General features: G+C 38.5%; 3 protein-coding genes across 9 annotated transcripts; 1 reads left to right on the forward strand and 2 right to left on the reverse strand.

The window, feature by feature from the left end:
* Window positions 1-1,302: 1,302 nt before the first annotated feature.
* LOC127438167 (mucosa-associated lymphoid tissue lymphoma translocation protein 1 homolog) lies at window positions 1,303-18,132 on the reverse strand. Of its 6 annotated transcripts, none has more exons than XR_007896662.1 (18): window positions 15,980-18,132; window positions 12,028-12,182; window positions 11,770-11,936; window positions 9,508-9,638; window positions 9,122-9,272; window positions 8,842-9,029; window positions 8,573-8,669; window positions 8,303-8,347; window positions 8,179-8,220; window positions 7,865-8,068; window positions 6,613-6,790; window positions 6,439-6,513; window positions 6,225-6,352; window positions 5,931-6,080; window positions 5,613-5,770; window positions 5,226-5,363; window positions 2,823-3,008; window positions 2,382-2,527 (listed from the first exon to the last, which is right to left on the reverse strand). XR_007896662.1 is itself a non-coding variant. In XM_051693515.1 (17 exons), exons 2-17 carry the CDS (start codon window positions 12,162-12,164, stop codon window positions 2,084-2,086), a joined length of 2,433 nt encoding a protein of 810 aa, XP_051549475.1. In that variant the 5' UTR covers window positions 12,165-12,182; window positions 15,980-18,127; the 3' UTR covers window positions 1,303-2,083. The 6 variants fall into 6 exon arrangements, 4 of the variants coding, with proteins under 4 accessions (XP_051549475.1, XP_051549477.1, XP_051549476.1 ...); XR_007896661.1 differs by having other exon boundaries at window positions 2,394-2,527; window positions 2,815-3,008; XM_051693515.1 differs by lacking the exon at window positions 2,823-3,008 and having other exon boundaries at window positions 1,303-2,527; window positions 15,980-18,127.
* LOC127438169 (39S ribosomal protein L54, mitochondrial-like) lies at window positions 17,805-19,054 on the reverse strand. Its single transcript, XM_051693520.1, has 3 exons — window positions 18,893-19,054; window positions 18,386-18,542; window positions 17,805-18,283 (listed from the first exon to the last, which is right to left on the reverse strand). Exons 1-3 carry the CDS (start codon window positions 19,029-19,031, stop codon window positions 18,151-18,153), a joined length of 429 nt encoding a protein of 142 aa, XP_051549480.1. The 5' UTR covers window positions 19,032-19,054; the 3' UTR covers window positions 17,805-18,150.
* Window positions 19,055-20,439: 1,385 nt separating this feature from the next.
* Window positions 20,440-23,280, forward strand: LOC127438181 (protein FAM32A-like). 2 transcript variants are annotated; one of them, XM_051693544.1, is made up of 5 exons: window positions 20,440-20,641; window positions 20,878-21,016; window positions 21,480-21,533; window positions 21,621-22,073; window positions 22,528-23,280. In XM_051693544.1, the coding sequence occupies exons 1-4, from the start codon at window positions 20,574-20,576 to the stop codon at window positions 21,687-21,689; spliced, it is 330 nt and encodes a 109-aa protein (XP_051549504.1). In that variant the 5' UTR covers window positions 20,440-20,573; the 3' UTR covers window positions 21,690-22,073; window positions 22,528-23,280. The 2 variants fall into 2 exon arrangements, 1 of the variants encoding a protein (XP_051549504.1); XR_007896669.1 differs by lacking the exon at window positions 20,878-21,016 and having other exon boundaries at window positions 20,510-20,641.
* Window positions 23,281-24,144: the final 864 nt, after the last annotated feature.

Raw genomic sequence — 24,144 nt, forward strand, 5'->3', positions numbered from 1 at the left:
AAGCTACTGTCACCAAGACAAATTCATTGTATGTGTAAGCATACTTGGCAATAAAGCTGATTCTGATTCTTGTTGTTCAGAAATGCTTTTCTGCATAGAACTGTTGTAACGCGTGTTTATTTGGGTTACTGTCACCTTCCTGTCAGCTTGGACCAGTCTGGCCATTCTCCTCTAACCTCTGTCATAAACAAGCCGTTTTAATCCACAGAACTGCCACTCGCTGGATGTTTTTTTTTTTTTTTTTTGTTTTACACACTTCGAGACTGTTGTGTGTGGAAATTCCTGGAGATCAGTAATTACAGAAATACTCAAACCAGCCCGTCTGACACCAACAATCATGCCATGGTCGAAATCACTGTTATCACATTTTTTCCTCATTCTGATGGTTGATGTGAACATTAACTGAAGCTCCTGACCCATATCTACATGGTTTTATACATTACACTGATGCCACGCGATTGGCTGATTAGATAATCACATGAATAAGTAGATGTACAGGTGTACCTAATAAAGTGGCCGGTGAGTGTATATTTAAAAGTTTTACATGGCTGTAAAGTCAATGGACATGTTTGTCACCATATTTTAAAAATGACCCTTGCTCCAGCTAAGACCAGCATACCTATTTAGGCTGGTTATTTATTTATTTTTTGTCATCAAGTCCTGACAAGAGCATGGGAACTACTAATAGTATTTCATCCTTTACTTCTAAGAATGTAATTTTTAAGTGTAAATGGCATTAGTAAATATATTACAACCACAAATAATTTTTCAAGGCCAGTTTGATGGGAGTGAGGGAACTGCTAATAGTAGTTCATCATTTATTCCTAAAAATTGTTATTTTTAGCTGTTTAAAAACATTCAGTCATACAGTAATATTCGTTAAAGCTACATGTACCATTTGTGGTGTATTTTAATGAAAAACCAATAAAAAAATAAAAAAAAAGCTCTCTAAATGCACTAGCAGACAATACACAAGACAATACAATAGACCTTATTCACAGTTGTGCCATCTTTGATTTCTGACAGGAATGAAAACGAGGCTGCACTGTAAAGTGAAAATCTCCTAGATCACATCTTACTTTCCTCAACTCAACATGAAGATTTCACTTCAGTTTTTTGTTTACTGATATTTCTTGGAAAGATATTTTTTCAATGTTTCATCAGTGAAATGATCCAAAAACACTGTACAACCCATTAAAGAGACTACATCTATCCCTTACATTCTCATTGTCATTCCCATCAAAAATCAAAGATGGCGCTGCTGTGAATAAGTTAAATATGATAGCTTGCGTAAACAACAAATACACCAATTTTCTCAGTTTTATTTTAAAATACAGATCTTCAAACAAGGTTGCCAAGTGTCCCGTATTAGCCAGGATATCCCATATTTTGGCCAAAATGAAGACGTCCTATTGTCCCCTTTTTTTTTTGCTTTTTTTTTTTTTCAATTTGGAATGCCCAATTCCAAATGCGCTCTAAGTCCTCGTGGTGGCCTAGTGACTCGCCCCAATCCGGGTGACGGAGGACGAATCTCAGTTGCCTCCGTGTCTGAGACCGTCAATCCACGCATCATATCACATGGCTTGTTGAGCGCATTACCGCGGAGACGTAGCGCGTGTGGAGGCTTCACGCTATTCTCCGCGGCATCCACGCACAACTCACCACGTGCCCTACCGAGAGTGAGAACCACACATTATAGCGAACACGAGGAGGTTATCCCATGTTACTCTACCCTCCCTAGCAACTGGGCCAATTTGGTTGCTTAGAAGACCTGGCTGGAGTCACTCAGCATGCCCTGGATTCGAGCTCACAACTCCCGGCATGGTAGTCAGCGTCAATACTCGCTGAGCTACCCAGGCCCCCCATAGTCCCATTTCTAATGCTCAAGGGGGACCACCCCCTAGTCTGATGGCAAAAAAAATCCCACTCTGAAGCACTTAAAATCCTCAAGTATCCCATATTTTCATGATGAAATGTTAGCAACCTTAGGCAGACAGGTATTGATCTAAAGAAAAAGTAGCACTGTTGCATTTTATAAAGTTTGTAACACTTTTGTACAGCTTTGAATTGGAACACTTTCCCACTAAATGGAATTGGGTAAGTTGCTAAATTTAAATGGGAGCTCCTCAGAAGCAGCACTAGGCAAACTCTTGATGGCAGGAGGTTCTTCGGACTCAAGGAACTCTGGGCTTATGCTTTCCTCAGGTTCATTCTTTAAGTCAGATCTTAAGAGTGATTCACTGGGCCTCTGATAATAAGACCAAGTTGTGGAGGCAGATCCAATTGAGGAAGGGTCTGAGCCAGACAGGTTAGCTTTGAAGTCTTCGCTGAAGGATGAAGACTCCAGTATACTTGACATTTGTAGGTCTAATGAGGAAGATGCTGAGAAAGCACGGGGGAGTCTTGGCTCGTGGAGGTTAAGTTTTGAAACAAGAGGTTTGCCTATGGACACTTTTTGCTCCTCCACTAACTCTTCATCCAGGTTAGTGTACTTGTAGTGTAGACACACAGTAAATGAGAGCTCCATCTGTGAGGGGAAAAGCAAGTCAGTTTTTCCATTAGATTTTCTAGATTCTACCTTACACTGTATAATACGACAGCATTTTAATTGCATTTTAAAATAAACTATCCATAAAATCAGTAGACATGCTGTAATTAAAAGGTGGGCAAAATCTTCTGGCTTTTTTAAAAATAGGATCAAATAGACAAATTAAATTGATATAAAAAATGTATTGGCAAGAGAAACTTAAGCGTACATTGCCAGTGCATTATTAGACACTATACATAAAGATATGTATACCAAAGTCACTGCACCCGTTTACCAAGAAATTTTGGAGCACTTCAGGCTTCCTTCTGCTGACCAGCTTTTTAAAGATGCTGATTTCATTTTCCAGCAGGATTTGGCACCTGCCCACACTGCCAAAAGCACCAAAAGTTGGTTAAATGACCATGGTGTTGGTGTGCTTGACTGGCCAGCAAACTCACCAGACCTGAACCCCATAGAGAATCTATGGGGTATTGTCAAGAGGAAAATGAGAAACAAGAGACCAAAAAATGCAGATGAGCTGAAGGCCACTGTCAAAGAAACCTGGGCTTCCATACCACCTCAGCAGTGCCACAAACTGATCACCTCCATGCCACGCCGAATTGAGGCAGTAATTAAAGCAAAAGGAGCCCCTACCAAGTATTGAGTACATATACAGTAAATGAACATACTTTCCAGAAGGCCAACAATTCACTAAAAATGTTTTTTTTATTGGTCTTATGATATATTCTAATTTTTTGAGATAGTGAATTGGTGGGTTTTTGTTAAATGTGAGCCAAAATCATCACAATTAAAAGAACCAAAGACTTAAACTGCTTCAGTCTGTGTGCATTGAATTTATTTAATACACGAGTTTCACAATTTGAGTTGAATTACTGAAATAAATGAACTTTTCCACGACATTCTAATTTATTGAGATGCACCTGTATTGAATGCTGAAGTTTAATTTGCTGAAGTTTAAAATCTCAAAACTACTACTTTCATCAGAGCCTTTCATCTTACGTCACAACTTTCGTCATAAGCTGTGCTCATGACATTATGGTGCTGATGCATCGCGGGTGACCCGAGTTCGAGTCCCGGCTCCTTTGGTCCTTTCCCGATCCCATTCCCAATCTTCTCCCCCTCTCATTTCCTGTCACCTCTCTACTTTCCCTATGCCATTAAAGCCAAAAGGCCATAAAAATAATCGTAAAAAAAAAAAAAACTACTATTTTCTCTGTCTGCCGTTCAGTCTCTACAAGTAAACCTGGCCGCAGCTTGCTGAATGACCAGGTCCTTCTCAGTCTCTATTGCGCACGTGCCGGGTCTCACTTGGGCGGTTTTGCTTTTGACAGTGGTTCAGATAAAGTGAATGAGCAGTTTCTGGCAATGCGAAGAAATACGGCAGCTTTCCCATATCTCTCCCACGCCTGGTTCACCATTTGCAGGTGAAGTCTCCATATTCTCCGTACAGTAAGTCCGCTCCAGTGGTTATTATGCTTGGGACATAAGTCGCGCGTAATGAATAAGCGTGAACAACTACACCTTGTCTATGTACACCAGCAGTTCCAGATTCAGCTGATGAATGCCCATCAGATAAAACATTAGGGTTGTTGGAGTGAAGGTGTCACAACATCGTGGAAGTATTATTGTGACTTGACAACTGTTGGTAACAAATCATGCACTTTACAAGGTTGCTATCAATGTTGTCCAAAAAATATCGAATTGCCAAAGTTCTTGCCTACGTAATAACCCAAAACATCTGGCCATTTTTATTTCTTTTTATAGTTTATTTTTGGAGGGATTTCACATCAGGTGATCAGCAAGACATCTTGAGGCAAGCACTGACCATGGATCAGTCCAAACACTATTTAATAATTTCAATTATATGAATCAATATTATAAAACTGACCTGAGATCAGTTGAAACCCTATGACACAGGTTCACGGGTTCACTTAGGTTTCAACTCCCCCTAGCAACTAATGCAATGAGCGCTGCACATGCAAAGTAAACTATACATTTACCTCATTAAATTGCAGCTTTTGCAGTTAAATAATCTCACTAGGATATAACGTGGTTAGAATTTGTGTGCTGATTGTTTACGTAATGACATTTGTACTTGAGATGGTATCAGTTTTTAGTATCGAAGCATTTTTACGAGCACGAGTGACCAGATTCCGACACCAGTATCAGCCTCAGGACATCCCTATTTAATAATAATAATAAAAAAATAAAATAAAAAATATATAAAGTAATAATATGAGAATAATGTTGGAGCATTACGAGAATAAAGTCATAATATTATGAGAGTAAAGTCATAGCATTATAAGCGATTACAGTAGTGTTTTGAGAATTAATAATACGAGAATAAAATCATAAAACTAGGAGATTAAAAGCGCAATATTGCGTAACGTAGAAACATTTTCGTAATGTAACGACTTTATTCTCGTAAATGGCCTATTATGAGATTATTCTTAAAATAATACGACTTTATTGCCCTGTTATTACAACTTTATTCTCAATATCTTTGATTTTTTCCCATATTAACGTGGCACTAAAATGTAATCGTTGTATAACGCAGGCCCTTAACCACCATAAACATTGAAGAAGAATTGTCCCAATATTCAGAACAGTGGTTAATCAATATGAATTTTCTATTGACTTATTTTAAAACTGGAAGACAGAGACAGAATTGCTATACCTTGAGCCTTTGCAAGGCACTAATACGAGTGAAGAGCTGAGGCTGTTCCAGAAGCTGTAGATCATCCATGGTAAGTAGTAAACTGCCAGCCTCCTGGAGACTCTCCTGATTGCTGTGCTTCAGGTCTACTTCAGGGCCCTGAAATAATTGTCAAAAAACAGAGATGCTAAGGGTAAATTCTACTCGCATTTTTGTATACGAATTAATAAAAAATATTGTGTTTATAATCTTATCAATGTACATCAACTTTAACTACTGGTCTTACTAAAAGACAATCTTATTGAGGGGTCAGAAATTAATGATACAGGCACATATAATATTTTCTTAAGCCTAAACCAAAACCAGTTTTATGCAGCTCCTCTTGAATCTACAAGAAAGACAGTTTACCTCTGCGAAGTCAGCGAGTTGGGCAGAGCAAGACTCAATGTCTTTAGGTGTTTCCAATATCCGAGTGTAGATTATCATGATATTGGAGAACTCTGCAGCAAAACCCAGCTGTACCTTCACGCCACTTTTAAACTCAAGACAGCGGCTGTCTGGGAGGACTGGTTTGAATTACACAAAAATCGTAAGTGTCAACTTATTCTGCATTTTATCCACAGTGTTTGTACATTAATACTATCTATATGTATTAATATAAGAGCAGTATTAATTACAAATATATGAATAAACCTGAGAAGTGATTTTATAATAAAAGAGTCTCACCATGTGCAATAGCCCACTGTAAATTGCGTGTTGATGCTGTTATGGGGCAGGCTGGGGCTTGTATGCGGTCAGTCAAAGCACGGCGCTCAGAAAGATTACTGCGCAGTTCCAACGCCTGCCGGCCTCGAGTGATTTCACATTTTCCCATGTCTGCAAAGGCACACGGACTCACAATGTTACACTTTTAGGTGAAAACAACCTTCAATATCTCATAGCTCAAACAAAAATTCCAAACATGGAATTTTCAACAATGAAATGGTAACAAGCAGACAGTTTAGAAGTTTAACCCCAAACCTTCTGCTACTTTGTCAAGTAAGACCGTGACCTTCTCTGGATCCATCAGTCTCTTCTTGAGGTAGCTCATAAAAATTCCGTTAGAGAGGTCTTCTTTGTTTACTTCAAATGCTTCGGCATCAACACACCTGCATCCAAAATATATAGACTGTAAACACAATCTCTGGATGTCAATAAAAGTACTAGGGTGGCATGATTATATAATGAGACGCACGTTGCATAGCCAAACACTATATTTGCGGTAACTTTCAATGGGCCAGTCTGTGTGATGCTGTCATCATTTGGGTTTCTGTAGAACAACACGACTGCAGTTAGACTACCTTTTCATTTTCCTTTTGTAAAATAATTCCAAATAATCCTACAGAATTGTTTACACTATGAGTCAAACCGTTTGCGACACATGTCCAGCAGAAAGACGTTAAGTCCTGTCTCACGTTCTTGCATGCGCTGTAACACGTCCTGCACACAGACACAGTGCTTTGAGGTATGAGAGGCTGGAGCATCAATGGGTACCATGAAACTGTTCCCATAGTTTTCATAGCCATGACCAGCAAAATACAACAACCCTAGAAAGGGTAAACATACAAAAGGAGGCATTAGAGATCAAACATCTACAGTTGACCCTCTATTGAATGTAATATTATTTCATCGGTAAATTGTGGACAAGTATGGACCGTTTTCACATTTGTGGGTTTGGAACATGGAAGTATACTATAGCAGTGAAACTTCTATAGCGGTGAATGGGAGACCATAGCAAATATTATTATTGTGTTCACATTTGCTTCAACAGCAAAAGAAAATATCCACTCTTATGTTTCCACAACTTTTCAAAAGAGGGTTTTTAAAAAAAGTGTAGAGGCTTCAAAATTGTTTGAGGAATGACTGTGTACTTTATGTTGTAGAACAAAACTCAAGTCCTTTCAGATAATGTTAACCCCGACATTATTTTCCTCATAAATCGAAAATCCTCATTCATAAAACCCCTTGGAAATTCCCTGCGTAAATGCCGACGCCTCTAGCTACGCAAACTCGATTTCCTCCATTTTTGTATTCCAAAATGTGTCGAATCGCAATTCATAGCACAACATTAGTATGCGTTGCATTCTCAACATTGCAACAAGGGGGCACAATAGTGGACATTAGTGTGAACTGTTCGCTTCCACTGTGAGTTTTCCCTTTCAAGCCAACTACTGTCATGGCGGAGCAACAGTTTGAAGAGAATACTGCCAAGGAAGTAAGGTAAAGTCAATATATTTATATAAACTTGCCTGATTAATGACAAATTCAGTTTAAGACTTTTGAAGGTCACTCCATCACCCCCTTGAGTACTGAGGTTTGTTACTTCCACAGGAATGCATGTTAAGCATGTTCAACAGGACGTAGCGTTGGCAATGCACTGACCAAATGCTCGAATCTGTGTATGTGTTCTTGCGCAAAGTATTTTCTGTCCTTAGCATTTTGGGTTGGCCTACAAATTGATGTCATGAACATCAACTGAACAGTTCTATTATCCAATATATTCATTTAAATAATGAGTTTGTTTGTTTGTTAATGATTTAATTCCATGCCAGCTTCCATGGCTATGTCCATGGCGAAATTTGTAATAATGAGTAATCCAACTGATTCAACATGGAACTAACCATAAACACCTCGATCCAACAGCAACAGGAACTCAGTAACAGCACTGTGCATCTCCTGCCAGTTGAGGTCCAGCAGAGAGACAACTTTAAAGTCTAGCTGGCGTAGAAGGTTTGTCAACTCATGCACATCCGCCATGGGTGCTCTCAGCTGTCGGTGATGCTGGTAGTTCATATTCCCCATAAGCAACGCTACCTTATCAGTGGCTATAAATTTGTAAAGTGCATAATAATGTTTTTATAATGTGGAATGACAAGATTGGTTCAGCAGATCCCTTAATCACAAAAACAATCACCAAAACGTATTAAATACGTACCGCAAAAATCACCCATTTGCTTTGGAGGTGCATCAGGTGTATCTGTGAATTACAGGTGCATGTGAATGACAATGAAACATCATAAATAGATGTGTTAAAATTTTACAGAATAGATTGTGCTTACCTACTTCAGTCGTTTCCCATGAGACATCAGAAAAGGAACCAGGACCTGAGTGAAAACAGGCCATGCTATCAAGCCAAATCTTTTAATTTATCTGGATGATTTTACAGAGGTCATAAGGATTGAAACCCCAACACAACCCATTTTAATAATGTGTACAGAATCATTTACAATAAACCAAGAATGTGTATTAAGAAAGTAAACAGGGTCAAATTTGATGTCATGTTGAATTTAAGTGAATAACTATGGATGATTTTGTCTCAAACAACTTACCTATGTTAACTTGGACCTGATCGCTCCACATTTCATGATAAAGGTTGTAAACCCTACAAGTGTATGTACCTCTGTCAGCTGTGGTTATGCATGGAATCTGTGGACAAGCCCAAGCCTTTGTGATTACCCTACACTGTAGTTGAATATTAAATAGCAGCAAACTTGGGCATGACCCATTACAATGTTCCTTAATTATTCCAAGCATTCACTGACCAAGAGACATAAAACAGACAAAGGGAAGAGCTATAATGAGTAAAAAGTTTAAGCACCTTCAAGAAGCTTCTTGTGGACTTTGGCATTGGCTGTCTGTTATGATACCACTGGAACTGTGGTGGCGGGTTGGCCTGAGCAGCACATTCAAGATATAGAGTGTCTCCCTCCACCAATGCCTGAGCCCTGGGATGCTGAGATATATATAACCCACTAGATGACGATGGGAAGTAGCTACCACTGGGGCCTGCAAACACAGACGTTCAAATACACAATTTATGTGTGGCAAAAGAAGATTGATCAAGTTCTGAGTCAGCTTAAAGACAAATCTTCACATGCCTGCACTTGCACCTCCAGACCTCAGTAGACGTACATGGGCCCATTTCGAGAAGACAAACTTGTCTCCAAAACTTACACGACAGATGTAGTGCCCCTGCTGAGCTGAACCTACACAATTCAGCAGCAGCTCTGGGACGTTGCCTCCAGGAACCTACCAAAAAAAATAAAGAATCAGACTGTTTAGACAGAGAATGGTTCACACTGAACACATTTTTTGCATCTATCTGCACTATTTTTCAGTTGTTTTTCTATGTGAACCTGTGCTAGATGGACATCTTTAAAGAACTTTTAAAAACATGTTTACAGCAATCTGTTGTATTTGTTACACTGTGCCTTGCTGAACGGCCCCTTACCATTTCTAATCAGTAGGTTTATAGTTAACTGACCTCATCTTTGCCCTTGAACCACTGGTAGGTGAGCTCCAGAGGTCCAACTGCCTTGCAGCTCAGAATCACAGGACTTCCCTCTGGTACCCGCTGACTCTGTGGCTGCATTGTGATGGCAATTTGTTCCATCACTATCAAAAAACACAAAGGAAAAAATAACACTAGCGTGTATGCACACTTTATGAATCACCTTTACAAACCAACAGTACAACCTCATCTGGACCCTATAAACCTACAACCTCATCCATTTGAGTGAGCGCAGTGGAAATATATTCCTAGCTAAAACCAGCCTGTTATGTTAGCTGATTTCCCAGCTGGCCAGGCTGGTCTGTTTGGATGGTTTTACAGGAATTTAGGGTAATTTTGAGCATTTGTCAGCTGCTCAGGTTGGGAGGCCAGCTCACCATCTAGCTAAACCAGCAAAACACCAGTTTGGCCAAGTTGGAAGACCAGCAAATCATTGTAGGCTAGTTTAAGCTGTTTTCCAAGGGTTTATTAGCTTGTTTTGATGGTTTAACATGGGATTTGGGGTGTTTGGAGCCTTTGTCAGCTGGTCAGGTTGGGTGACCAGCTGGTCAACCAGCTAAACACCAGCTTAACCATGATGGGAGACCAGCTAAGACTAGCAAACTCCCTTAGGTAGGGTTAATATAGCTTGTTTAGATCCGCTGTGGCGACCCCTAATGGGAGTAGCCGAAAGAAGAAGCAGAATATAGCTTGTTTAGATGGTTCTACATGGGTTTTGGGGAGTTTTGGGCAATTGTCAGCTTGGAAGACCAGCTGGCCAACCAGGTAAACACCAGCTTGGCCACGATGGGAGACCAGCAAAACCAGCTAAGACCAGAAACCCCCTTATGTAGGTTTAAGCAGTTTTTTGAGGGTTAATATGGCTTGTTCTGATGGCTCTGCATGGGTTTTGGGCACTTGTCAGCTTGGGAGACCAGCTGGCCAACCAGCTAAACACCAGCTTGGCCATGATGGGAGACCAGGAAAACCAGCCAAGACCAGTAACCAGCTTAGGCTGGTTTAAGATGTTTTTTCACGGTTAATATAGCTTGCTTTGATGGTTATAAACAGGCTTTGGGGAGTTTTGGGCATTTGACAGCTGGTCAGGTTTGGAGACTGGCTGGCCAACCAGTTAAACACCAGCTTAGCCATGATGGGAGACCAGCTAAGACCAGCAAACCACCTTTTGCTGGTTTAAGCTGTTTTTGCAGGGTTAATATAGCTTGTTTTGATGGTTCTACATGGGTTTTGGAGAGTTTTGGGCACTTTTCAGCTTGGATGTCCTGCTGGCCAACATGCTAAACACCAACTTGGCCATGATGGGAGACCAGCAAAACCAGCAAAGACCAAAAAACCCCTTTAGGCTGGTTTAAGATATTTTTTTCAGGGTTAATATGGCTGTTTTTTTTTTTTTGTTTGTTTTTTTTTTATAGTTATAAATGGGTTTGGCGGAGAATTGGGCACTTGTCAGATTGGAAGACCAGCTGGCCAACCAGCTAAACACCAGCTTGGTTATGATGGGAGACCAGCAAAATGAGCTAAGACCAGCAACCCCTCTTAAGCTGGTTTAAACTGTTTTTTCGTAGTTAATATAGCTTGTTTTGATGGCTATACATGAGTTTTGGGGAGTTTTGGGCACTTGTCAGCTTGGGAGACCAGCTGGCTAACCAGCTTAACACCAGCTTGGCCACATTCGTCTGGTTTAAGACCAACCAAACATCTTAGGCTGGTTTAAGCTATTTTTTTTTTTAGTTGCTGTTTTTTTCAGAAGGATTAACATAGCTAAAAATGGTGGTCAACATCTTAAAGGTGCTGGAAGTGATTTTAGCCATTCTATTTCCATGAGACTGAGCCGTTGGATTAACCATGCCCCCTCTTTCCAAAACCCTGAACTCCAAAGATACCAAAATTAGCTTTATTGAGAGCAGAAATGGTTGTTTAAAAGAACAGCTGCAAAATAGTGCCCTCAACTGACAACTGGTATGAACATCATGGCATAAAAATTCATTATGCCTCAATAATTTACTGCAACTACATTACTATAAAAAAGCGCAAAATGATTGACAGGCAGAAAGAGACCGCGAACACGTTTTTGTTTGCTGTTTACAGAGTCTAGAGCTGTCACAGAGACAGGTGAGATATCTCAGGGCACTTATTTTATTAATATCTTTCAGGGAGTAGGACATTTTTTTGCATACCTTTCCATGAAAAAGTTGCTTACAGCACCTTTAAGTGTATCTGTTTATATTCGGTTACCTTGTGTAGTGAGAAATCCAACAGCTTCTCTGTGCTCAATTTTCCTTAGGCACTGAAGCAGGAAATCCAGGGTACACCCTCTATCGGCAAGGAGGGCAAGGAGGTATCGGCCAGGGCTGCCATTAGCACTTAACACTTTGAGTGAGCATTCAGTCAAATCTCTGTCACTGCAAAAAAGGTGATTCTCTAACAGTGAAATGATAATAATTAAGCACAATATTAGTTAGTTTTAACAAGTTAGCCTATAATTGGACTTACCTACAAGAGAACTGTGGTTGCTCGGCTACTGCCTTTGCCAGCTGTTTCCAACCACACTTTAAATTATCCAGCATGTAACCGAGTCTGTTTAATACTGCCTCATTAAGGGTTCCCACACCCAAATTCATGCCCTCCATAACTCAGTGAAAGATTACCTAAGAGAGCAATTACAAGAGGCTTATTTAAATTTATTGTTGAACAGAAATGACATCTTGCTCTGTAATATAAAGCATTTATACAGTATATTATTATACACCGATGAGCCAAAACATTATGACCACTCTCAGGTGAAGCAAATAACGTTGAACATCTCCTAACAAGGCCACATGTCAAGGTCTGGGTAGATTAGATGGTAAGCAAACAATCAGTTCTCGTAGTCAGTATGTTCAATGCAGGATAAATGGGCAGGAGTAAAGACCTGAGCGACTTTGACAAGGGACAAATTGTTATGGCCAGATGACTGGGTCAGAGCATCCCTGAAATGGCAAGGCTTGGTGGGTGCTCCTGGTCAGCAGTGGTGAGTACCTACCAAAAGTGTCAGACGAGGGACAAACCACAAACAGGCGACAGGGTGTTATGCACCCAATTTGACATGTGCCACCTACCTAAACATCAGAATCAGAATCAGCTTTATTGCCAAGTATGCTTACACATACAAGGAATTTGTCATGGTGACAGGATCTTCCAGTGTACAACAATACAAAAACAATACAAAAACAGCAGCAAGACATAGATAATACTAAAAAAAAAAAAATAGTTATACACATACGTACATACACACACAGACACACACATACATAGTGCAATCTAATACAAATCTGTTATCTGTTATGTACAGTGCAAATGTTTTTTTGTTTTGTTTTTTCCCCAGAGGAATGAAATGGCAGAAGAGGTTGGATGTGTTGGATAAATATAAAAAAAGACTGTGTATTGCACATAGTTATTGCTCGATGGGGCAATTTAACTGTTCATGAGATGGATAGCCTGAGGGAAAAAACTGTTCCTGTGCCTGACGGTTCTGGTGCTCAGAGCTCTGAAGCGTCGGCCAGAAGGCAACAGTTCAAAAAGGTAGTGGGCAGGGTGAGTGGGGTTCAGAGTGATTTTTCCAGCCTTTTTCCTCTTCTTGAAGGGGGGGCAGGGGGCAACCAATAATCCTCTCAGCAGTCCGAATTGACCTTTGTAGTCTTCTGATTTCGTAGCTGAACCAAACCAGACAGTTACTGAAGTGCAGAGGACAGACTAAATGACCGCTGAGTAGAACTGTATCAGCAGCGCCTGTGGCAGGTTGAACTTCCTCAGCTGGCAAAGGAAGTACAACCTCTGCTGGGCCAATGTGTGCTGAGTCAATGTGTGTCTCCCACTTCAGATCCTGTGAGATGGTAGTGCCCAGGAACCTGAATGACTCCACTGCTGCCACAGTGCTGTTTAGAATGGTAAGGGGGGTCAGTGTTGGGGTGTTCACAATCATCTCCACTGTTTTGAGCATTTTCAGCACAAGGTTGTTTTGACTGCACCAGACAGCCAGCTGTTCAACCTCCCTTCTGTATGCAGACAGTGGTGTCGTCTACAAACTTCAGGAGCTTGACAGAGGGTTCCTTGGCGATGCAGTTATTGGTGTAGAGGGAGAAGAGTAGTGGGGAGAGCACACATCCCTGGGGGGGCACCAGTGCTGATTGTACAGGTGCTGGAAGTGAGTTTCCCCAGTCTCACAAGCTACTGCCTGTCAGTCAGAAAGCTGGTAATCCACTGACAGATAGACATGGGAACAGAGAGTTGGTGTAATTTATTCTGGAGTATAGCTGGGATGATGGTGTTGAAAGCCTAACTGAAGTCCACAAAAAGATCTCTGCATATGTCCCTGGTCTGTCCAGATGTTGCAGGATATGGTGCAATCCCATGTTGACTGCATCATCCACAGACCGGTTTGCTCGATAAGCAAATTGAAGGGGATCTAGAAAGGGTCCAGTGATGTTCTTCAGGTGGGCCAACACCAGTCTCTCATCATTGCAAACCAGGTACACCCCTTCATGGCAATGGTATTCCCTGATGGCAGTAGCTTCTTTCAGCAGAATAATGCGCCCTGCCACACTGCATACATTGTTCGGGATGGTTTGAGGAACCAAGAGTTCAAGGTGTTGCCCTGGCCTCCAAATTCCCCATGTCTCAATCCGATTGAGCATCTGTGAGATGTGCTGGACCAACAAACCCGATCCATGGCAGCTCCACCTCGCAACTTACAGGACTAGAAAGATCTGCTGCTAATGTCTTGGTGCCAGATACCACAGGACACCTTCAGGGGTCTTGTAGAGTCCATGCCTCGGCGGGTCAGTGCTGTTTTGGTGGCACGTGGAGGACCAGCAGCATATTAGGCATTTGGTCATAATGTTTTGGCTCATCAGTGTATATGTGACCTGCTTCATTATTTTGAGTAATTTTATGTCACAGAACAACTTCTGTCCAAACTGAATCTATATAGAACTTCCCCGCCTTTAATTTATAATTACTACAGTAAATTATGTCTAACACATCTTCATTTTTAACCAGTTTTCACCATGCAGTAAATGCTTTTATCTTGAATATTGGAAACAACCACACTTTCTCTCGCTGTTCTCACTACTTTATATGTAAACTGAACATTCATTAGTTACACCACTTAATTTAAAGGGATTTCTAATAGCTTAACTATTTATTCAAACCTCCTAAAATATGTTGTTTCTGTAACACCCTATTCAAAAATTCCTGAGAATTGTTTGAGTTCAATGCCATTGTATATCACAAAGGGGAAGATGTGTCTAACCTCTCAACCCAGATCACAACTATCAGTTTTTTTGTTTTTCAAAGAGAAAACCGTTATTGGTATGCTAAATGATGACATGAATTAGGGAAGAAAAGGTTGGATGGACTACATTTGAAATACCTAAGTGTAAGCAAAATAAGGGAACTAGCATTAGAAATTTAGAGCCACAAGGGTTAAACATTAAAACAAACTGTTCTTTCAGCAAAATATAAGACCACCTCACATTCCTAACATATCCTTTGGACAGACCTGTGTACATTTATATAATAGCTAATATTTGTACAGTGATTTCCCTGGTACATGTTTGCCTTCTATAAAAAATTAATTGACTAGAACAAAACCTATAGTTATTAACTTTATGATTTACCTTCTACTTATGACTATTAAACTTGCACTAACATTTACGATCATAAAGATAACAGAAATCGGTAACACTTCATTGTTTTAATAAGGCTGTATTCATTAACATGAGTTTATTTTAGTTTAGTTTAACTACATAAGCTAACATGAACTAACAATGAGCAATACTTTTACACTTTTAGCTGACCAATATTTTTATATTATTATTAAGATGTATATGTTAACTTTATTTAAACCATTTTTTTTTTTTACATAAATTAACATTAACCAAGATGAATAATAATGCTGTACTACTGTAAAAATATTGGTCATTATTAGATCATAATACTATATATTAACATGATTAATTTAACACATTTACCAGCCTATTAGCAATTCGGTCTTATTCAATAATTAGACATTAAACATTAATATTAAAACCAATTTAATCTCCAACAAATATGTCGTTTCATTTGTTCAAACATCGACTTTGTTCCTGTATATAAATATAACACTGAAAAGCCATCAAGTTCATGAACAAACGCGAAAATGCGGAACTAAACATATATTTTTGCATTAACGACATAGTTGGCAGCGTGCGTTATGAAAATTAAAGCTGAAATACCCATGAAACATTTAGTCCACTACGTATCACATAATTGCCACTGAAGAATAAAAATAAAAAAACTCAATATAGTTTATTGCGATCACCACATCAGGTATGCACAGTAATACACTGCTCGACTTCTTTAATAAGTATACTAAGAAAATCTCTTAGTAGCAAATCATAGAGGCAAAAAAGAAAAGTGTATTTACCTGTATTGCGGTAACTCAGGCTCCAGGAAGTTTATCCCTGGTTTGTAATATGTAGGTTACAAACTTGACACGCAAGTGACGCCTGTCAAAGATATTGATATTTTGATGCAATCTTTGCGTATTAACTTTGATCTACACATAAACAGTCAATCAGACCCTAAACATCTGTTCATCCGCTTTGAATCAGGGTCGGTTGTGCGTCTTTCTGCTAAAAGGAATCCGCAAATCAGTACAGATCTACATACGAAGCAGTTTCTTTCTTAGTTTGTAGTTCCTCTTTCTAACATGCATTTGCATGCACATCCTGCGCGAATAGAACTACCTTTTTACTTTCAGCTTCTCTCGACCTATAGCAGCAAAGCATCATCATCCATACGTCACTCAGTGTCAAGAGGATATCAAGAAATCAGTTGGCATGGATGGATTGATAGAATTCCCCACACATCCATTCTTTATTTATTAAAGGATCTGTTCACCCAACAATGAAAATTCTCTCATCATTTACTCATCCTGACCAAAACTTTGAAGCTAAAAAAAAAAAAAAAAAACACATTAAGGCAGCATAAAAGCAATCAAGACTCCAGTAGTTTAATCAATGCCTACGTTTACATGGACACCAGAAAGCAGCTTATTGCGAGAAATCATCGTTCCAGTTTCCGTGCATAGTATAAGCAGCATGATCTTTACTCCCATATACATGTGACTCGGTCATTAATCAGCTTTCTCCACAGCAATGTAATTCCCCCGCAATCCTTGGATACCATGTTTGTTATTTACACAAGGAAGACTTCACCATTTTATATCCTGTTGCTTTGCTTTATTTCTATTCCATAGTTGTTGCTGTGTTTGTATCCTTAACTTACTATGACGACCTGCAGCAGAATTGCGCTGCAATAATGGGATTTCCTCTTATGCAAAACTCTGGGATTCCCCAAATGGGTGAGCGCATATAAGCGAATGTGAGGGACCGTCGATATTTTACATTGGTGTGTATAAATGGGTGCAGTTTATAGCGTCTGTGCTTTTCCCACTTTAGTCCCCGAAATGTTCAATTCTTTCCGCTTTGTTGACTTGTTGCTGGGCTCCATCCTATGGCATTTGTTATCCGGTCTGTTCATGCACATGTGCTCTCTTCAAAACCCTGTTAGAACGCCGCTTGTGTTTACATAGCCGCATAAGTTGTGTACTACAGGAGAAACCTAGGTGTTTTAAACCGCTTTCTCTTAATCCCTTAAACGTAAGTAAATTTGACTTGTTTATATGACATTTCAGAACACCACTTTCTGTAAAAACCCTGGAATAAACCATTTTCTTAAATCCATGCAAATGTGGTCAATGTCTTCTGAAGCGATCTTAGCGATTTTGGGTGAGAACAAACTAAAATATAACATTTTTTTTTTTTTTTGCCGGTATATCTGCTATTGCAGACTCTAGGCATGATCATGATTAGAAGACATGGATTAAACCACTGGAGTCTTATGGATTACTTTTATCTGCCTTTGTCCTTTTTGGAGCTTCAAAGTTTTGGTCACCATTCACTTGCATTTTATGGACCTACAGAGCTGAAATATTCTTCTAAAACTCTTCGTATTCAGCAGAAGAAAGTCATACACATCTGCAATGGAAGTATCTCAACAATTGCGCATATTATCTAACAATATAACTATTTTCAGTAATTGACAACCAAACTTATAGCTTTCCTGGCTATGGTTGTGTGATTTGCAGAAAGCTTAAAGTTTTCAAAACTTTGACTTGGTTTATACCAAAGTTAAAAGTTTTCTTCAGTCCAAAATAAGCACAATAGAGTACACTTTTTAGACATGGCTAATTGATAATGTAATAAGGATTGTATTCTTTCATGTGACTGGAGTGAGACCAATCCACATAATGACAATAATTGTAATGCATAGAATGACGTCAAAACCCTTAAATAAACACAGCAGTGAAAATACAGCTAATTGATCCTTGGGTACATGTTTGTTTAACCTTGTCGGTACTGATTTAAACATAAAATAGTGGAGAGGCTGGGTTTCCAAGAACTGTGAAACTCTCTGTATTGGTAGTCCACTCAGCTGACAAACAGAATGTGACCTGTGCACCAGGTAATGTCCACTGTACCTGCTGGAAAAGCAAATGAGGCACTCATAGATATATGATTCAGTACAAATCCTTTACATCTTTTTGCCTTTATGCAGTTTATTATGCCTCCAAATATGCTCCTTCCTTAAAAGCGTCCAGTATTCCCAACTGTCTGGATCCAGTTCACTGAGTTTTTTGGTTGGACCAAGGTCCAATTGAAATAGCCTGAAAGTATGTAGCAAAACATACAACTTGGGTAACATGCAATTTTGCAACATGAGACAATAATAGCATTAATAAAGCGCATAGTAAAATAAACATTCATACCAATCTGGATACTCCTCCTTGGGTTTAAGAGGAGGGTCCTCGCCCTGTTTGAAAATGTTGACTCCAACTGCATGCGTGCAAAGTTTAACTGGATCCTTACAAACTTCTGGACCCTTAAGAACTTCCTTTACCATTCCTTTACCTTTCGCTTTGGTTACTGAGAAAGGCCAGAACAAATGATTACACCATATTGCCAAATGTAAAAAATTGAAGACAATATTTGATAACAAATAATTGTAATATAAAATATTGCACTATAAATACCCGATAATAAAACATATTGAATGAAAATCTGATTTATTTGGGGTCTGAGCATTACTTTAATTTCAAATGTTGAAAAACTATATTGGATTTAAATATAACACGCTGTCAACAATTGTATTAAATTGTCTTGTGCAATCAATTAAATGTATTTAATTTCACAAACTTGTAATTCAATGTCAGAAGTTGCAGGCTAATGTTGACATCTATCAATACATCTTAAATACAAAAACACGTCAAACTTACCTGCTTTCTTTGCATAACCACGTGACTGGGTTAAAAAAGCACACACAAAACAGTCTTTATAAGCATTGAGAGTAGGCAAGTTTAACCTCTTGAAAGCATGTAGTACGTTATTTAGTGCCATTGTGCCTTCTATAATCATCCACCATGCTGTCCGGATGTACATGTGAGACGTCCTTCCGGGAAAAGCTTCTTCTTCTTCTTCTTCTTTTTAACGGCGGTTCACAAACTAACATGTGCATTTACTGCCACCCTCTGTTTGCATGGACCACCTGATGGTGCGTCCCAATATACATACTTCCCTACTATACAGTATGCCAAAAACAGTATGCCAATGGAGTAGTGTGTCCGAATCCTCAGTATTCATGAAGCAGTAAGCGAGAAGTACCCGGATGACCTACTATTTCTGGTGAGATTCTTAGGTGTGGATCGACTGGACACTTTACGATCCCATAATCCCTCAGGATCTGAGGCGACGTCACGTTCAAAACACTAGATTTAATGGAACGGCGGTGAATCAAAAGTCGGATGGCTCTTCTCAACTTTAAATGCTATAGATATTTGATCCTTGTGCTTGAATGGTGCTTGTTTAATAAAACCAAAGTAGAACGTTTTCACAGTTTTTGTTATTACATCATATATTCGGGTCATGAGACAATACCCATGTACCCGGATGAAGTATGTCCGAAATGTATTCATACTACTCGCATGCATACCTAAAAGAACTAACTGAAAAATACAAACAATGACACATCTTTAATTTCACAATCTGTAACTTCAGTTATATATTATTATGTGTAACATATGATTTAAAAGACATTAAATGTTGTATTTACATTGTTAAAACTGCATATACCATAAAGTGAATTTGTAAGATTTTTAATCAGGCATTGAATAGAATACCCATTACTAGCTATTGAGCCTATGGAATTGCTGTGATGTCGATTTACCAGTGTTGCGAGAAATCGAGTACCCCCAAGTGAAACCTAGGTTTTGTGTATTTCATAACGAGTTTCTTTCTTATACAAAAGCCCTTAAGGTGATGGAAAATAAAAATGCAATACAACTTTTTAGCATAATAGAAGAATATTATTTACAAAAAAAAAGAAAAAAAAAGCTTTAGCCCCATGTGTGTGTATATATATATATATATATATATATATATATATATATATATATATATATATATATATATATATATATCAATCACTTGTTTGTTTTTTATTTGTCCTTTTATGCACCTGATTCTACTGTTCCAATATTATTGTTGCCATGTTGTTTGTACATGACAAATTGTTAAATAAAAAAAATAAAAATTAAATTAAATTAAAAAATACAAATCGAGTCCCCCCCGAAAATCGTGTCACCCTCTGACGTCACAGCAATTCCATTGGCTGAGGGACATATTAAGCGAAGCTACAAGGCGCATGCGCACTTTGATGGAGCCCTGTTGGCTCAAACGTTACCAGTTGCAATAGCGGGTTTCTAAACTTCACAAAAATCCTTTCCACCCTCTGTTCTTTAATTCTATGTCAACAAGGAGTGTACGTAATGTAAAAGTATTAAAAGTAAAAAGCACACTATTGACCGAAAAGTGGACTCCAGTCCGCTAGATGGCAGTAAAACGCGATAATTAATAAATGCCTTCCGCTTCGACGGAAACTGCTGACGCTGAGAAGCAAACATGTCGGAGTACGTGTCTGTCCAGAAAAGCTCTTTAAAACTAAAAGGAGTCTCTCTGGCAAGTAGAAAGTATGCAGATGTTTATATTAATGCTATAGTAAAATAGTAAATGGATTTTTATCTCTATTTGTAGTGGGAAAATCGTCAACCACCACAAGTAACTTAATTGTACAGTTAGCTATTATGCTAGATTATGCTAGCTCTCTGTTGTTTTGAGTTACGCAAAATAAAATGTGGACTGAAATGAGTTTATATATATATATATATATATATATATATATATATATATATATATATATATATAGAAAGAAGAAGAAGGACAAGGAAAGGAAACATTTAGAGGAGCAGTTGTTAACCACTCAAAATGAAGAGGGAACTAAGAAAGGATATGTTGACAAGAGAACACCAGCTCAGATGGCATTTGACAAACTACAAGAGAAAAGGGTTTTTATATCATTTTATTTTATTAATCGAATCATAATCCATTTTTTTCTTCTGTTATTTAAGAGTGATATAAGACAACATCCATTGCGATCCAACATTTTTTTTGTGTATATCTAATGGTATTTTTCTTTCAAAAACAAAGTACCATGGTAACATTATGGTAAATTTGGACATGTACATTTGGAGTATGTAAATACAATGGTACCTACTGTATATGAATATGCTAATTATTTAGCATCTACATAACTGTCAAAGTACTAAAGTAATATCATCTGATACCTTAATGTACCATGGTACACCACATCACTTTTTTGTTAGGAATTTTTTACTAATCTATGGATAATCTGTTGAGTTTATGTAATTATTTTAAATTTAAAAAATGTATTTTAAATTGCTGTTTTATTGCAAAGTGGTATATTTGTTCTCCTATATTATTTATTGTTGTTTTTTTTTTCCATTTTAGCAAATGGAGAGAATTTTGAAGAAAGCCTCTAAAACACACAAGAGAAGAGTTGAGGTAAGCCTGTGCTCATGTTGAAGGAGAACACATGTAAATTTGACATTTGTTGATGTAGTCACAGCTCTTTTCTTTGTCCTGTTGCAGGATTTCAACAGACATCTGGACACATTAACGGAGCATTATGACATTCCCAAAGTCAGCTGGACAAAATAAAATCAAAATCTATGGCTTTACTATGGATCTAGTTCCTGGTGGAGTAAAAGTAGCCGCCTCAGTGTTGCCAATAGGGTTGCAAAATTCTGGGAATTTTCAAAGTTGGAAACTTTCCATGAGAATTAATGGGAATAAACTGGAAATTTGCAAAATTGCAAGTTAGCCTATAATAGGGAACTTAAATGTAGTTGGAAAAAAAAAAAAAAAACATCTTGCAGCATAATGGTTTAAATAACCAGATTTAATGCAAATTCAGTTGAATTTCTACCCTGCGCATCCCTCAATCACATGCACACAGCACACTACTTACTGCAGGCTACTTACTACAGCAGGACTATTGAAGCCACACTACTGTGTTTGAGCACAAGGACTACATTCAGTCAAGTAAGTTTAGATGATATTACTAGGGTAAATATATTTGATTAATGGTATTAAAGTTTAACTAGCAAATACTAAATCAAAATGTGTTTATACAATAGCTAGCTAGCCAGTAAATCAGATATGCTAAATGTAAGCTAGCTAACACCATTTCATTGACAATTTAAGAGGCTAGTTACCATGGTGCTAGCTAGCTCAACTGTGATGCTGTTTTTCTGCCTTCTGCTAGCCAGTTTTCTGTTATCATACAAGAACGTAGGTTATAGTTTGATTTAGCATGCTGATTGAGGAGTGTTCATCTATTCATCTAGCCTATTTCTATTCATTTGTCCAGCATCAATTGTAAACTATTTTTACCATTCCGGAATATTCCAATTGTTTAGCTAACTATTTATATATATCTGTGCATGGCATTGCATTAGTGTTTTTTTACAAGCTTTTTTCTAATCTTATTCTACAGAACAATGCCACATGCGCCATCTGATGTGTGGATACATTTCACCTCAGCCAATGTAGAAGGAAAGGCTGTGTACATTTGCAGATGCTGTGCAAAGACCTATGTTAAGAATGCCACAAAGATGCTGCAGCATATAGCCAAGTGCCCAAAGTTTTTTCCAATATTTCCAAAATTCACCAGCTTAACTTCCCATGGAAAGTTTCTGGAAATTTACCGGACATTTTCCGCCTCTTTGCAACCCTAGTTGCCATACATCCTTTTTTTGCCTACTCGCTATGAATTAATGTGACATCAACTCAGTTTAAATGTGATTTGTGATTTACTTTGTGATTCTTAATAGATTTCCACAGGTTGAGTGTATAGGAAAACTGTTCACCATTGATTGGTAGCTTGATTTTTTTTTAATGTTTTTTTCTTTTTTTTTTTTTTAGTAAGCCTCCAAATATGTGCATGCAAGCTGTGTATTTTGTAAATGTAAGTTATTTTAAAGTAACTGTTTCAGGTTTTCTTCTTTAAACCCCTTTTAAAGTTAATGCAAGACTACATTTTATTTGTGGAATGCTATTTTTGGTGCATTGCTTGCTTGCTGTAATGCTAATTGTTCCTGTGTTTTCTAAGACCTCTGTTACCAAATACTTCCCAAGTATTTTATATGTTCTTGGTATTCCTTAAGATTTTTTGAATGGTTTATAATGGTATACACCGATCAGCCGCAGCATTAAAACCACCTGCCTTATATTGTGTAGGTCCCCCTCATGCTGCCAAAAGAGCACCAACCCGCATCTCAGAATAGCATTCTGATATGCTATTCTTCTCACCACAGTTGTACAGAGTGGTTATCTGAGTTACCGTAGACTTTGTCTCTGTTGACCTCTCTCATCAACAAGGCATTTCCATCCACAGAACTGCCCCTCACTGGATATTTTTTTTGTTTTTGGCACCATTTTGAGTAAATTCTAGAGACTGTTGTTCGTGAAAATCCCAGGAGATCAGTAGTTACAGAAATACTCAAACCAGCCCGTCTGGCACCAACAATCATCCATGCGATTATCTAATCGGTCAATCGTGTGGCAGCAGTGCATAAAATCATGCAGATATGGGTCAGGAGCTTCAGTTAATGTTAACATCAACCATTAGAATGAGGAAAAAATGTGATCTCAGTTATTTGGACTGTGGCGTGATTATTGGTGCGAGACAGGCTGGTTTGAGAATTTCTGTAACTGCTAATCTCCTGGGATTTTCACACACAACAGCTCTAGAGTTTACTCCGAATGGTGCCAGAAGCAAAAAACATCCAGTGAGGGGCAGTTCTACAGACGGAAATGCCAGACTGGTTCGAACTGACAAAGTCTACAGTAACTCAGATAACTGTTCTGTACACTTGGGGTGAGAAGAATATCATGTCAGAATGTTATTCTGAGATGCGGGTTGGCGCTGTTTTGGCGGCATGAGGGGGACCTACACAATATTAGGCAGGTGGTTTTAATGTTGTGGCTGATCGGTGTATGCATGCACAAAATCTAAACTGGTTTTCAGGTTTAATACTATTGCTATCCAGTCACACCATTTCTCCCTGACAGTTTGTTTTGCCCTCTGATTGTTGTTTGCTTTGCAGCTACC

The sequence above is a fragment of the Myxocyprinus asiaticus genome, chromosome 49 (assembly GCF_019703515.2).
Source record: "Myxocyprinus asiaticus isolate MX2 ecotype Aquarium Trade chromosome 49, UBuf_Myxa_2, whole genome shotgun sequence".
NCBI classification, from domain to species: domain Eukaryota; kingdom Metazoa; phylum Chordata; class Actinopteri; order Cypriniformes; family Catostomidae; genus Myxocyprinus; species Myxocyprinus asiaticus.